At 37.1% G+C, this 15,385-nt stretch overlaps 1 protein-coding gene across 1 annotated transcript; it reads right to left on the bottom strand.

Annotated features, from left to right (window-relative positions):
* Window positions 1–10,605: 10,605 nt before the first annotated feature.
* On the bottom strand, window positions 10,606–13,430 carry LOC115923003 (slit homolog 2 protein-like). Its single transcript, XM_030982947.1, has one exon. It carries the CDS (start codon window positions 13,298–13,300, stop codon window positions 11,231–11,233), a length of 2,070 nt encoding a protein of 689 aa, XP_030838807.1. The 5' UTR covers window positions 13,301–13,430; the 3' UTR covers window positions 10,606–11,230.
* Window positions 13,431–15,385: the final 1,955 nt, after the last annotated feature.

The following is a 15,385-nucleotide window of genomic DNA, read 5'->3' as shown; positions in this document are numbered from 1 at the left end:
CAGAAAGCTGCCTTCACTGTTATTTGTGAGTTCTAAATTTAGTCGTCGTCTTCTTCTTCTTCTTCTCCTCCTCCTCCTCCTCCTTCCTCACCTTCTCCTTTTTTTAGCCTCCTGCTTCTGCTCCTTCTCGTCTTCTCCTCTCTCCCTTCTCCTTATTCACCCTCTTTGTGTCTTTCTGTTATCCTTTCTATCTCTCTGTATCTTCTTTCTTTCTTTCTTTCTTGTTTATATTATTCTTTAATCCAGTTATGAAAATCACAAAAATCAATTGTTCTCTGAAAATTGTGATGTTAATTGATCCTAGTCTCATGGAAATTGGTATCAAATGTAGATAATTACTTTTCTGTCATGTCATGACCTTAAACTCATGGTGCTTCAAGGGTTTCTATAGTTCTATGGTATTCCGGCAAGTTATATCTTAAAACAGTGTCCGCTTATGAATTTTGAATATGACATTTCCCCTTAAGATTTTCTCACAGTTTGAGGGACACAACATAAATACTTTTTACTGTAATGTAATGATAATGTAAATTGAATGTAATGAAACCGTAACTGAGCTGATCTCATCCCATCTGATCATATTCACAGTCAAGAGCACGTGTCAACCTCTTGCGTTCTACGTTGACTTGCTGTACTGGGCCATGAAGGGACTAGGTACCGACGATGACAAACTCATTCGTATCGTCGTAGGCAGATCAGAGGTAAATTAGTCATACAGGAGGGATGAATTTTTAAATCAGAAAATATGTAACATTTTGTCACCCCCTTTCTTTATCTCTCTCTCTCTCTCTCCCTCCCTATCTCTCTCTCCCCTCCCCCTCCCTCCCTATCTCTCTTTATCTTTCTCTCCTTCCCTCTCTCTCTCTCTTGCATTTATTTTTTCCCCTCTCTTTCTTGTTCTATTTGTAAGTCAATCCCCTCTCTCTCTATCTCTCTCTCCCCCCTCTCCCTCCCTATGTCTCTGTATCTTTCTCTCCTTCTCTCTCTCTCTCTCTCTCTCTCTTGCATTTCTTTCCCCCTCTCTTTATTGTTCTATTTGTTAAGTCAATCCAGATTATTGCTTTCAAGAGAGATGGACGTGTTTTTCGCGAGCTCCTGATAATTGCACTTTTCTGCAGCCAAATAATGGACTCAAAGGAACTTTTTATACCAAACTGACGACGAAAGGACAGTGGTGAGATTTGTGTAATTCATTTTTCACAAATTTTTAGACTTTTAAAGATTTTGGCCATTTTATACTGTTATTTTGGTCAATTTTTAAATATTTATTTTCTTGATTTTTGAACATTAAGCGCAATATAATCACTTTACGCAGAATTCATCTTGGATACAGCGCAAGTGAGCGCAAAGATACAACGCAAGTGTGCGCTAGTGAGTTATCTCAGTATTTATTACGCACTGATGTTAACGCAGTACTTTTCAGCAAACAGGTGAACAATTATATTAAATGACGTCACAATGACCATCGTTAACGTAAGAAGTCTCCGTGTGAAGGAACTCAAAGCTGAACTGCAGAAACGTGGTCTAAATAAAAATGGTGTAAAAGAAACTTTGGTAAATAGGCTGCAAAGTGCAATCAATGACAATATCCATCAAGCGAGTAATGACAAAAGAAATCAGGAGACGAATACTGAGCAAGCTGATCTCTATGACCTATTCAATCTAGTTTTGTCGTCAGTTCATGAACTAGCCGACAGGCTTATCCATCTTGAAGCTAAGTTCGATAGTGCTGATCTGGTAAAGGAGAAAATAGATCTCAATGAGATAGTGGGAACTATCTCAAGCGTTAATCCCGCGAGGTATGATAATCGACCAGGAAATGTTTATACCGTCCCGACGAAGAATAGGTTCGATGTCCTTGCGGATAATCATGTCACTGACGCTGAGCCTGCTACTTCGATGTCGACTAGTGACCAGATGAAAGAGTACCGAGATGGGCATCGCCAGCGCCGCTTGTCTGAGCTACATGAATCTGTCCTCGAAGGCACAGACGTCGAGCCTCCTACTCCGATGTCGACGAGCGAACAGATGAAAGAGTACCGAGATGGGCATCGCCAGCGCCGCTTGTTGGAGGTACCTGCTGCTGTTTCCAAAGGCACTGACGCAAAGCCTTCGACTTCGATGTCGACGAGCGACCAAACCAATGAGTACCGACAAGGGCATCGCCAACGCCGCTTGTCTAAGCTACCTGATGTTGTCATCGAAGGCGACTCGATGATTAAGCACATCGAGGGCCGACTCCTGAGCCGAAAACATCGAGTAGTCTGCCATCCGAACCCAGGGGCAACGGTGGCTGATATCTCCTCTAAGAAGGCTACTGAGGGTGTAAAGGCGAAAGGAGACGTCATTCTACATGTTGGGTCAAATGACTTGTCGAAAGGTAATGGTAGTACATCCACCGCCGATGACATCATAGCATTAGCAGACGTGATTGCAGCAAAAGGCTGTGATGTATGCTTGTCTGGTGTTATACACCGCAGATGGGAATCGGTTCACCAGAGGCGCAGTGTCGATGGGGTTAATGGGCGATTGAGAAGAGCTGCCCGTGAAAGGAGATGGGGTTTCGTTGACAACGAAAACATAGGTGACAGGCACCTCAGCAGAGATGGGGTCCACATCAATAAGGCAGGACAAGCTGTTCTTGCCTCTAATCTACGCCACTTTATTGAGCGACCTCAAGGGCCACCTACACCTACTCAGCAAACGTCCTACGCTGAAGTTGTTGGATCTTCAACGCAGGATTTCGAGATGATTGCTCCGAGAGGAAGGCTAAAGTCTGCACCTGCTCTTCCAATGTTTCCACTGACAAAAGCTCAACAGGGGTGGGACGAGCATCTACGTCTTGTCATGGCAACATGCTGTTAAACTCTGTCTCTGATACTGGCATACTACATCATAATCTTCAGGATCAATCTCATGAACTGAATAAGAGTAACATTAAACAGTTGAAAGGTGGTTCAGTTCCTCCGTTTAGAAACAGGGGCTTAAAATTTGCCCATTTGAATATTCATAGCTTAGTTGCTAAGATTGACGAACTTAGATTACTTCTGAGAAATGCATCATTTGATGTTATTGGTTTAAATGAAACATTTTGCGACTCCATGATTGATGATTCTGAATTGTATATAGATGATTATATTTTATTACGTAGAGACCGTACGAGACATGGTGGTGGTGTGGCTGTATATATATCCAAGAGGTTCAATTATAAAAGAAGGGATGATTTGATTTCATCTACTTTAGAATGCCTTTGGTTTGAATTGCATTATCCAAATAAGTCTCCCATCCTGGTTGGAGAGTTTTACAGACCTCCAAATTCTCACGTTGATTTCTTTGAAGAATTAGACGAAAATTTGGACTCTGCTCTCTCGGAAGATATGAGCTGTATTATTTTAGGTGATTTCAATTGTGATTGTATGCCACACCAACTTGATCTGAATGCTGAAAAGTTAATGTTTTATACAAATATGTACGGGCTAAGTCAGCTAATTGATACTGCCACAAGAGTTACAAATACCTCTTCTACTTTAATTGATTTGATATTTGTATCAGACAAGGAACTTTACAATGAATGGGGAATATTTGAAACTAGCATAAGTGATCATTATTTGGTGTATACGGTTCGCGATTTTAGTGCAAAGATCCATAACAAATCTGAATACGCAGAATTTCGCTCGTTTAAAAATCTTGACGAGGAGAAATTTTACAATGAATTGAGAAGTACTCCTTGGCAGGTCATAAAAGATATAGATAATGTTGATGTTGCATGGGATATGTGGTTGACTCTATTCAATAATATAATCAACAAGCACATACCAGTATGTAAAAAGCGGATAAGAAAAAAGGCATGTTCATGGATATCTGACGAGATTGTTAAGCTTATGACGGAACGTGATAAAGTTCTCAAAGCTGCTAAAGCTAACAAAAGTGATGATCTTTGGGACACCTACAAATATCTAAAGAATACAGTTATTCATCTCATGAGGAAAAGAAAAAGAGAATATAATGCAGACCAGATCTCGCAAAATCATAACAATAGTAAGCAAATGTGGAGATGTTTGAGAAACCTGGTGCCTAAGTCATTACCTATATCTCCCAATAGCATAAATGTTGATGGTGCTAATGTGTCAGACAATGCAAATATTGCTGAAGCTTTTAATGACTTTTTCATTTCTAATGCTACTAAGATTACAAAGGACCTGCGAAGGAATAAGTCTCAACTGAAAGTAGACGAGGACAATAATATTGGTCCAACTCATTCGCAATTTAATTTGAATTTGATTACTGAGGATTTTGTATTGAAACAGATTGATAATCTGAGTATAGATAAAGCAACTGGTGAAGATCACATCAGCTGTAAACTTTTAAAGATGACGAAGAATGTTATCGCAGAGTCTCTTTGTGATATCATTAACAAATCCCTGTCTACAGGAGTAGTTCCACGTGAATGGAAAAAGGCTCGGGTAGTACCAGTATTCAAATCTGGAGATATTTCTTCTTTGAATAATTACATAGAAAGGGCCGTCCACCAACAACTCAGTGAATTCTTGGACGTGAATCAATTATTACACCCTAATCAGTCTGGATTTAGACCTAAACATTCAACAGCTACTGCCCTTGCAAAACTTGTAAATCAATGGTCGTTGAATATTGATAACAAAAAAAATTCTGGAGTTGCCTTCATAGATCTTCGTAAGGCTTTTGATACTGTTGACCATGAGCTACTTCTACATAAACTAGCTTGTATAGGTTGTAGTAATAGGACTATTTATTGGTTCAAATCATATTTAGGGGATCAACAACAAGTGACCCAATTCAAAGGAGCCAAGTCGCATCCATCAACCATCAAATTAGGTGTGCCACAAGGTTCAATTCTTGGTCCCCTTTTATTTTCAATATATGTTAATAGTCTACATGAATGTACTCCTGAAGGTATCATAGATATGTATGCTGACGATACGACACTTACCGTCAGTGCAAATGATGCAACTGTTGTGGAAGAAAAATTAACTGTTGCGTTAAACAGAGTCATGGCATGGATTAAGGAAAATCGTCTTGTTCTTAACACTGAAAAAACTTGTGTCATGTTAATAGGCTCTCCTGCTAATCTCAAGAAAATTGAATCTTTTACCATTTCATTAAACGGCAATTTGATCAAAAGAGTTCAATTCACCAAATGCTTAGGACTTTTGATAGATGACGAATTGAAATGGTCTAAACAAATCGAAAACGTAAGTAAACTTACCCAGAAAAACATTAGCATGATAAAGAGAGCAAAAAGTTTTTTGCCTCAAAAATCCTTAAAGTTACTTTATAACAGTCTAGTGTTGCCACGATTAGATTACTGCTCTGTTGTATGGTCGAACCGATTTCATTCTCATACAACTAAGCTGCAAAAAATTCAAAAGAGGGCCGCAAGAATAATATTGAACAAGACATATGACACACCGTCGGCTGATTTGTTCACAAGTCTTAAATGGATGACACTAGACAAGCGGTTTGAGTTAAGTCGCGTTATGATGATATATAAATGCGTTCATAACTTAGCACCTTCTTACCTTCAGGTAGGCTTAATCAATCCTAATGATGTACATGAGCATCATACAAGGCAAATAGACAGTGGATGTTTACGTGTGCCTAGATTTCACACTGATTGTTATAAGTGTAGCCCAATTGTTTCTTCCATATTTGAATGGAATAAGCTAGATAATTCATTGAGAACGGCTTCCTCTGTCAATTCATTTAAGAGATTGTTTAAACAAAGTTGTAATTTGTGAATGGCTCAGCCGTACATACACTACGTGCATGTTCTGTAATATTTACATGACTTATTCACATAATTGCGACTTAATTAATATTTTCCTATTGACATTACTGTTTACTAGGTTAATGATTATATTTATTTTGCAAACGAGTATTATTTTTGTAACTGTTCTGTATAAATGTTATAAACGATGTAAATATGTTCATTCAGGGCCCCATGGAAGACCACTACTTGTTGGTGAATGGGCTACCCTGTCAAAATATTAGAAATAAATAAATAAATAAAAAATCCCCTCTCTCTCTATCTCTCTCTCCCTCCCCCTCTCCCTCCCTATGTCTCTGTATCTTTCTCTCCTTCTCTCTCTCTCTCTCTTGCATTTCTTTCCCCCTCTCTTTCTTGTTCTATTTGTTAAGTCAATCCTTTGTTCCTTTGTAATTTCTTCGTCATGTTTCGTGGTCAAGTTGTTTGAATATTCGACTGCAAGAAATGTGGAAGTAGTAGTAGGTTAGACCCCGTAAAGGGCTTGCAATTACACAATCACAAAATCTCATTTCCCTTCATTGCTTCTCTCCATCAGGATACTCGTTATTCCCTAGCAAATTGTTATTGTACGATCGGCATATTTTTTTATCTATTTATTTATTTATTTATTTTTGTTTGTATTTATTTATTTATTATATTATTATTATTATTTTATTTTTTATTCATTTATTCAGTTAGGTGTTGTTGTGTTTTGTTTTTGTTGTTGTTATTATTTATTTATTTTTTTATATTTTTTTTTGGGGGGGGAGGGTTGGTCTGAAGAGGCATAATAAAAAGCACAAATGGCGATAAAAATCTACGACTATTACGCCATCTACGAGGGAGACTCGCGACGGTGCGAAAGGGTTTAATTTTTAAGTTTCACAATCTCGCTGACGGATTAAATTAAATATATTTCTTCAGTAGATTGGTGTAAATAAATTTATTAGGGCAAGTGGGACATCGGACAATCGTTTCCTTCCGGCCCTTGGCTACGCCACAATTTAAAAAAATGTTTTACCACCTTTTTCAATCAGAGCAAATATTTCACCTTATTTCAACCCACTGCCTACTGGAACCGAGTGGTCCATTTATTAAGCCTATATTGGTGAGATAATTCGGTGATAATCGGGTTAATAAGAAGCTTGATCAGTGACCACCTCGCCTATGATATAGGAAATTTTATTTCTTCCCTTGAATATATTTTGTTTTCCTTTTGAATATATCTTTGGCGTTCTCTCTCTCTCTGGCCTAGATCGACCTGGCTTCCATCAAGACCATGTTCAAGGAGAAATACACCACCACCCTGGCCGCCATGGTCGAAGACGATACCAGTGGAGACTACAAAAATGTTCTCATTGGTCTCATCAACGCCGATGCTGCACCTACCCCAGCCCCCACCACCACCTAAAGACCGGATGGAGTCATTCCTTACGTATTATGAAGAAAATAACTTTACCACGATTATAATTACTAAGCCACCTTATAAATAGCTGACATTAATAAACCGTGTACTCTCATAACATCACAGGCGCTAAAAGCTCTGGGCGAGGAGTCAATAATAAGGGTGGCCACTTTGGACAGGTAGATAGGTGACCACTAAGACTACAAATGTTAGCTACATGCATCTGACAAAACTCAATGTCTGATGAAGTGGCGATGTTTCCATTTATATCTACCTTGATGCCATATCATTCCCATGTGAGGTTATGAGAGTACACGGTTAATTACTGTGAGCAATTCATAAGCTGGTTTAGGGATTATAATCTAGTACAGTTAGAATTGTGACTCTTTCACAATGCGGTACAGTCTAATACCGTCTGGAAGTGGTGAAAAGGGTGCTGGAGTACAATAAAACCAAGGGATATTAGATATTAAGTATATCGGGGCATGTGCAAATAAATGTTACGTACATGTATATAGCCCATTATCATAAATTAACTGTGCTTAAAACAGTCTTAGATCCCTTTCTATTGTTATATATGACGCTAGCGATTCGTATAATTATAATCAAAACTCTTGACATAATAGTATACTATTGAAGAACTTGTACAGTACATAGAAATCTTTGGTTTTATTGGATAAAAGTAGGTGAGTATTTAATATAGATGTAAATAAGAATGCACTGTGGTTTGATCTCATTTCTGTTTGTAATATTTTGAAATATTCCGAGGGTGTTGTAGAGTCTTGACCTTTGGAATGTTGTGTAGGATTAAGCAATCATACATCCATGGCAATAATATGAACACAAGCTTTATAGAACAGAAGCTCTAAACATTTCAATTAAGGGCCATTCATTGAGATACATGTATGGTCCAGGGCATCTACGTGATTTTAAGGATAAATAACACATTTAATCCGACAGCAACAAAAGAAATGAAAGAAATTTGTCTAGCTTCACCACCTTTTCGGTGTTTAATTACTCAATTACAGTGATTATACAACATCTAAAGCGGCGGACAAAATAGAGAACATATGCAAGTGAAGATTTCCATATTCATAAGTATTCATATAATACTATTCATTACTGTACCTTTGAAACAGTGATATGAAGTTTTTTAGTATTATATTGTACAGTCCAATGTGTGTAGGGATTTCAAATCTAGTTTTTAGTGTGAGAGTTTATCTTTTCTAAATAGTCAGATATTAAGAATTACAATTGAGAAACAAAGTGGAACTGGTTGCATAAATATATTATAGTAACAACATACTTCACTATAATTGTAAAGTATCGTACCTAAAACTATACATATTCTGTTTGCACAAACTAAATTACGTTAAATTACTGACAAGCTTATACAATTGCAGCATAATCCTATGTTTTTTTTTATCAAACTACGTGTGATTTATCAGAAATATGAACTAAACCTTCTGATAAGTGACACAATTAAAAAGTAACCATGATAAAGTTCAATCATGTTAGATGCTGTTATGGGTTTTGTCACGCTTAGCGTTTGTACCGCGGTTCATTTGTAAACTGTGTCAACTCGATATGATAAGGATTACAATTAATGTAGATATGTTTTTGACATTACGAGGAAACCTACTAGGGTTTTCGATACCATCAAAGTGTAACTTCTTCCTATCGTATTTGTATTAAAATCTGAGTTCTTGTTAAAATGGGTTAAAGTTATTACCATTTTCCATAACTGGTAATGCTGATCGACCTATAATGAACGTATTCAGGAAGCAGGTTAATTACCTTCATTTCCCTTTGATATCCCAAATAAATGATCGGAATACGTGTTGTGGCACTGCATAATGTTTGCACAATAATTTAAATCGGTGATAAACGTGGCTATCAAAATTGGCTTAGAATTTTTTTTTTTTTAAGTTCTTTGAGATCGTGTTTTCCTTAACATTTACCATTATCATAGTAATTTATCCATACGAAATATATTGCTATAAATTTCACACTGATCTTGATAATTGAACTATCAATGAAATTTCAATGCTTACAACTTATTTATCTAATTCATTCCGTCTTTTTAAGTATTTTAGATAAAGACAATATATTTCGTTACTTCAGGAGGTGAAGGGGACGAATCGTAAATTGTTATTGCATTAAAGTAAGAACATAAATAATTGTTCTGATTTTCTGTTGTTTGTTTATTTATTGTTGCTTTTTTTGGATTAAAAAAGAAGATATTTTATCGTCATTTAAATCACAAAAAATAACAACAGAATGATAATATATACATAATTAATCATAATACTACATGATATTGAAGTTACATTACTTTAGCATGAATGAAATATATGATTACAAAATCGCACATTTTCATTTTTACATCGCCATATCAAACTATTACAAATGCATAACAAAGCCTATATACGCTTGGTTCCTAATTATTACAGAAATATAATAGAATCATATACAGTTGGAAGTTATTACTCATGTATAAAAATATAACATGTTGTGCAATAAATGAATAATATTTCAAAAAAGAGCCTTCCGCAAACACACATACACGCGCGCACACACTCAAAGACACACAGACAGACAAACATAAAATGTGACCTATCCACCCTCCCTCTACATACCCAAAACTGTCCAAACTCCACAACCCCCCCCCCCCCCTCCCTTTTCGAACCCAGCCACATCTACACAGTCGTTTGAAATCCAGTCTCTTCCACGTCCCACTTGGAGTCTGAGATAGAAATATTAGCAATGTTAACGATACAAAAATGATAAAGCAAAAATAGTAATCAGATATATGGTAACAGGGTAGAAAAAGATAGTGAGATAGACGGATTAAAACTAATGCTGTTGTCACAACTCGCCGTACGTCTTTTTGCACGTATCTTAAGATGCACCAAATTTAGTTACAAGCGCATATTACATGCAGGAAACTGTTAAATTAGAAGATAAAACTCGAAATTCATAAATGAACAACACCTTTTGGAAATCATAACTTCAAGAATACTTTTCAATGGTAATCAACAGTTGGCCTACACATACTTTCCCTTTCGCAGGCACATGGCAAGGGAGGTACGATGGGGTGTCCAAAGTTCGCGGACATTTTAAAGAAAAGGAATACCATATTCGATCAATATTTTTCTCATATTCTACACAAATTAATTTAGATCAATTAGTGCAAATGAACGTTCAAATATTAAACTACAAAAAGGTGCAATTAGAAAAAGTATCGTCCAAATAATTCCGTCGATTTTGCGATCTCTAAATTAGATGCCGTATTGGAATGCGCTACAGCTAAAGAAAAGATCATAAAAACAACGAGAACTTAATTTGCACACAAGAGTTTGTTCACTCGAGCGATTAAAAAAAAAAAGCAACTCAACGAAGGTAAGGTAATTGCATAAATTGCAACTCAGTATATCAAACAATCAGTTGGTGTCACTTTCGACAAACAATTTTGATGACATTGTCTGTCAAAATGAACATTTCCAGAACCTTGGTGATATCAGAATTTCGAAATCTTACCGATTTTTTTTTTGAGATATGGAACAGTCGGCGAATGAAGTTCACACGCGAACTATGGTCACACCACCATACGTATGTAAAATCCAAGAAAAGGTTGAGTTTTTGCAAATATGAGAAAATGATTGCAAGCTTTCTTGTTTTTTAACGTAATTTTGTGAGAGTATCACCGTAGAAATGTCCATCGATAGGAGTCGCTCTTCAAATGCCCTCACATTCGAAATATCACAAAAAACAGCTGAAGAGTTTGGACAATTTAACCTGTCATGCCACATATTTCTGTAGTCCAATACACACACTTCTGTGTTCATGGTATTCATTGCTAGAGACTTTCAACACAACTGTTCGATTTTCTTATCATTTGCATGATTTCAAAACATCACAGTAAACACCACTTATGTGTGCTACCTTGTATAACGATGATCAACCTTTCCCAATCATGGTAATTGCTTCGGACAGCTGACTTTACACTAAAGTCTTAGGACCGGAACTCAACCTTCTTCTTAAACGGGTATAACATTGTTCATTTGCCGGTTTGATCTCATGCTCTTCTGGACCTTTGCCCAGAAGACCTCTTGACCTTCTTCATCCTCTGTCCACAACAAATAAGGCTTGTTCCGACTCAGCAAGAGTCTAACAAGGTACGGTAAATGGTCATCATCGATGTCTTCAAGGAAAATCAGGATGACCTTCTCCAACTTGGTGTCATTCATGTGCTCCACTGTCATACGGAGCTTGGTCATGTACCAGGTATCATCTACAGACTGGTTGCTAAGCAACAATATTGTCTTGTGGCTGTTTTCGATGACGTCATAGATGGCGTTCAAGTAGAACGATCCTGGGTGAAGATCAGCATCGCCAAATATGACGCGCTCCAGATGAGGCATCCTCTGCTCCAGAAAAGGTTTCATGCAGTCATTTACCCACCATTCGTCGTCGTCATGAAACATGAGGTTGAGTTGGAATTCATAGTCCTCCGGATTTCGATCTTCAGTGATCTCATGGTAACCAACGATGGCCAACTTGAGGAGATACAACTTATAGTTTATCCACCATCGGTTCAGATACACGAGTATACCGAGGGTTAAAACTAAAATCGGCGCAAAACAGGCGGAAACGATAATCATGGTATTGATGCCACAATATTCATCCGGATGGAACGACCAAATTATTTGATTGACCAACACCTTTAAGGAGCTGCTAGAACAACGGGTTTGATTTTTGGGAGCAAGATCTATTTTTCCTTCGACCTCGTTCAACCATTGTCTAAACCAGGCAAGTTGGCAATCGCAGGTCAAGGGATTGTATGCAATATTGAATCTAATCAAACTTGACGGCATGAAAGTGTTGGAGGCTACGGTCGAAATGTGATTATTTTGTAAGTACAACTGTTCAAGTTCATTTGTGCCCATAAACAGCCCTTGATGGATGAATTTAATTAAATTATTCTGCAGCCGCAACACCTGTAAATTTTGCAAACCTTGAAAAGCGTCCTTCGGAATACTGGTTAAGTCATTGTCTTGCAGACTAAGCTGAAGCAGGGTCGTTAAGTTTGCAAATGTTCTTGAGGCAACTTGTTTTATACAACAACTTGTTAAGTCTAGCTCAACAAGATTTCTAAGCGGGGTAAATATGCCAGGAAGAGCGTGCGTGGTATTTAAAGAGTTTTGCCGTAGTTTAAGAATCCGCAAGGAGACCAAGCCTGAGAACAACGATGTTCCTGTCTTTAAATCAACTAAATCCTTAACTTTGAGATTTGACCGCGACATATTGAGAACCCTCAGCGCATGTGTGTTCGTAAACTGGTCAATTGATGAAATTTTCAACGGGCTATATGAAATATCCAGATTAAGTAGATTTTGCATATTTTTAAACGAACCTTTCATGGTGAATTCATTTGAATGCGACATGTCGAATAATTCTAAGGAACCGACTGAAGTGAGGGCGTCCCCTAATATTCGCAAACGTTTGGCATTGCCAGAAAGATTAAGTGCTTTCAAATTTTCCAACCCAGTGAAGGTTTCATGATAAAGGGTTTTTATAAAGTTTTTTGTAAGAACAAGAGTCTGAAGATTAGTTACCTCCCATGGTCTGAACGTAATGCTACGGATGCCACTTTGATCTATCACCAGGCTACGAAGAAACAATGATCCGTCAAACCATTGGGGATTTAATGTCACGAGGTTATTACGTGACAAATCAATTTTCTTGAGGTTTGAGGCGCAAGCGAACGAGGCGCGTGGAAGTGACTGTATTCTATTCCCATACAAATTTATGTTTACCAGTGCATGTAAGCCACAAAATGATTCATTATTGATGTTAGATATACGATTTCCTCCAAGGCTCAGGACTTGCAGTTTTTCCAGACCACGCAGAGCAAACCCTGGAATATGTTTTAAGATGTTTAAATCTAACTTAAGGTCTTTAATCAGTGGCACATTTTCTTTTCGCATCGACGATATGTTCGCTGGATGAATGTACTTAATGCCTGAAGAATCAATCAGAAGTCGCTCGATTTCAACATGGCCCATGAAATACCGGACGTCGAAAGTAGCTAACTTGATATTGTTCATGTTCAGAGTACCTAATTTGGGCAAATGTCCAAACGCCTTAGATTGAATAAACGTCACATTGTTATCATTTAAATTAAACTTATCGACAGAGCAATTTCTCCAAGGTAAAAAGTCATCCTGATTTATAGTTGTAAATTTGTTGAAGGATAGATCTACTGCCGACATATTCCGCCATCCATAACAGTTTTCACACTTCTGAGTACTGACGAAAGTGTTGGATATGTTACTGATGTTGTTGTGTGATAAATTTATTATACATAAATGAGCATTCTTCTGAAGATAATAGATAGGTAGAAAAGTAATCAGGTTATGATCTAGTTTCAAGTCCTGTAATTGTGGTAGAGGTTTGAATGTTCCACTATCAATGAAAGCAATGATATTATTACCAGCATTCAATGTTTCAAGTTGGTTGTAATTCAGGAAAGACCTGTTTCCAAGTTCTGTTAATTGGTTATGATGGATGGATAAGCCCAGCAGGCCATGCGGTAGGTCTTGGGGAACTGAGGTTAGATTGAGATGAGCGCACTTAGCCGCGAAGAAATGAAGCTTGACTGGGCATCTATAGATTGGCTGTGGTGAACGGAGTGGGATATCCACTTTAACACTGTGCACGATACCTCCCAAAAATATTATTATCAAGATCAAGAGTGTTCGCGTCAAGGAATCCATCGTGAGTTGAACCATCATGATCGTTCTCCACAAGTACACTGAGCTGTTTGTTAATATCAAATTAGCGATAACACTGATTTCCCATGCTTGGTTTCTGGAATAGAAGATACTACAGGTGCTAGTTATGGCGACATTCTCTCAGGCTCGTAAGTCATATCGAAACTAACGAGTCAGCAAGTAAACTACTAAAGTCAATCAAATATACCACAAGCGCAGTTCAAGCTTTTGTATTCATGGGGCAAATAGGTGTTGTTATTACGAATACATACCATTGCTGTCTTAACGACAGTATCTATAGCTCATTCAGACCAGTAAATAACCCGTATCGATCACGCACTTAAATTTAAGTGATAAGTTATAATCAGCCAGTCATTAATTGGTTTGACAATGGAAATAAAAAGGGTTATAGGACAATTATGACCACTATTCAGGTCAAGTCCTTGAATCATCTTATTATTTTCTCCTTTTCTTTGTGTAACTTTCTCATAATTTCTCGATTCCTTTATTGCTGAAGTATCAATAAAGTGATGTTTAGTAAAAAATGTATCCTTTCACAACGCTAGTTGGAACATAAAAGAGGCTTCAAAGGCACTTTCTTTGACCTGATGAGAATACATCGAAAGCGCTTGTGAGTTTAATCCATGCCTTTTGTATATACCACCAAGCGTTGTAAATTGAATTGTTTTACTATTTTCACTTTGCATCTCGTTTGTCATAGTTTCTCTAAGCATTTTCAACACATACACATACACACACACACACGCACATGCACACGCGCACACACGCACATATATATGTATATATACATACATTATTAAGAAAAAAGTAATGCAAAAGCATATCAAGTCATAATATAAAACGTTGTCCTTAAAATGCATACATTGTATAAACTAACCCCATGAATCGAGACCAGCAGCAACAATATAGTTGCAGCTCATAATGGGCTACCAGCCGTATTTTGTTCTTTTTCTCTGTATGATTAATTTGTATTTATTTTATCTCATTTTATTATACGGAAATAATAACAAAAACACACAATAACAAAGAGAGAGGGATGCAGAGAATTAATACTACTCTATGTCATGTCTATTAAAGAATTTACATCTACTCTAAATAAAACCAATCTTGATTAAAATATTATGATAGAAAAGGGATAAACAGCAGAAACATAATAACTATTGGCACATATTTTTACCTACAGCTAAGTGATATCCATATATTCATTTAGTCAAGACTTGCACTAATTAAGAACACAATAACAGAATGTTGATACTTCTAAAATTATTTTACATTACAATAATTGAGGCTTCTTCAATTTATAGCAGACATTACAAAAATCAATAGCCGACGGCCAAAAAATTAAAGAAGCGCTGTAAAATAAATGTACCCATTAACATCTGGGTGGAGAGTGGCAAC

This window comes from Strongylocentrotus purpuratus, unplaced genomic scaffold, assembly GCF_000002235.5.
Source record: "Strongylocentrotus purpuratus isolate Spur 01 unplaced genomic scaffold, Spur_5.0 spur5_scaffold_13, whole genome shotgun sequence".
NCBI lineage: Eukaryota > Metazoa > Echinodermata > Echinoidea > Camarodonta > Strongylocentrotidae > Strongylocentrotus > Strongylocentrotus purpuratus.
This window is presented reverse-complemented; position numbering and strand designations above follow the sequence as displayed.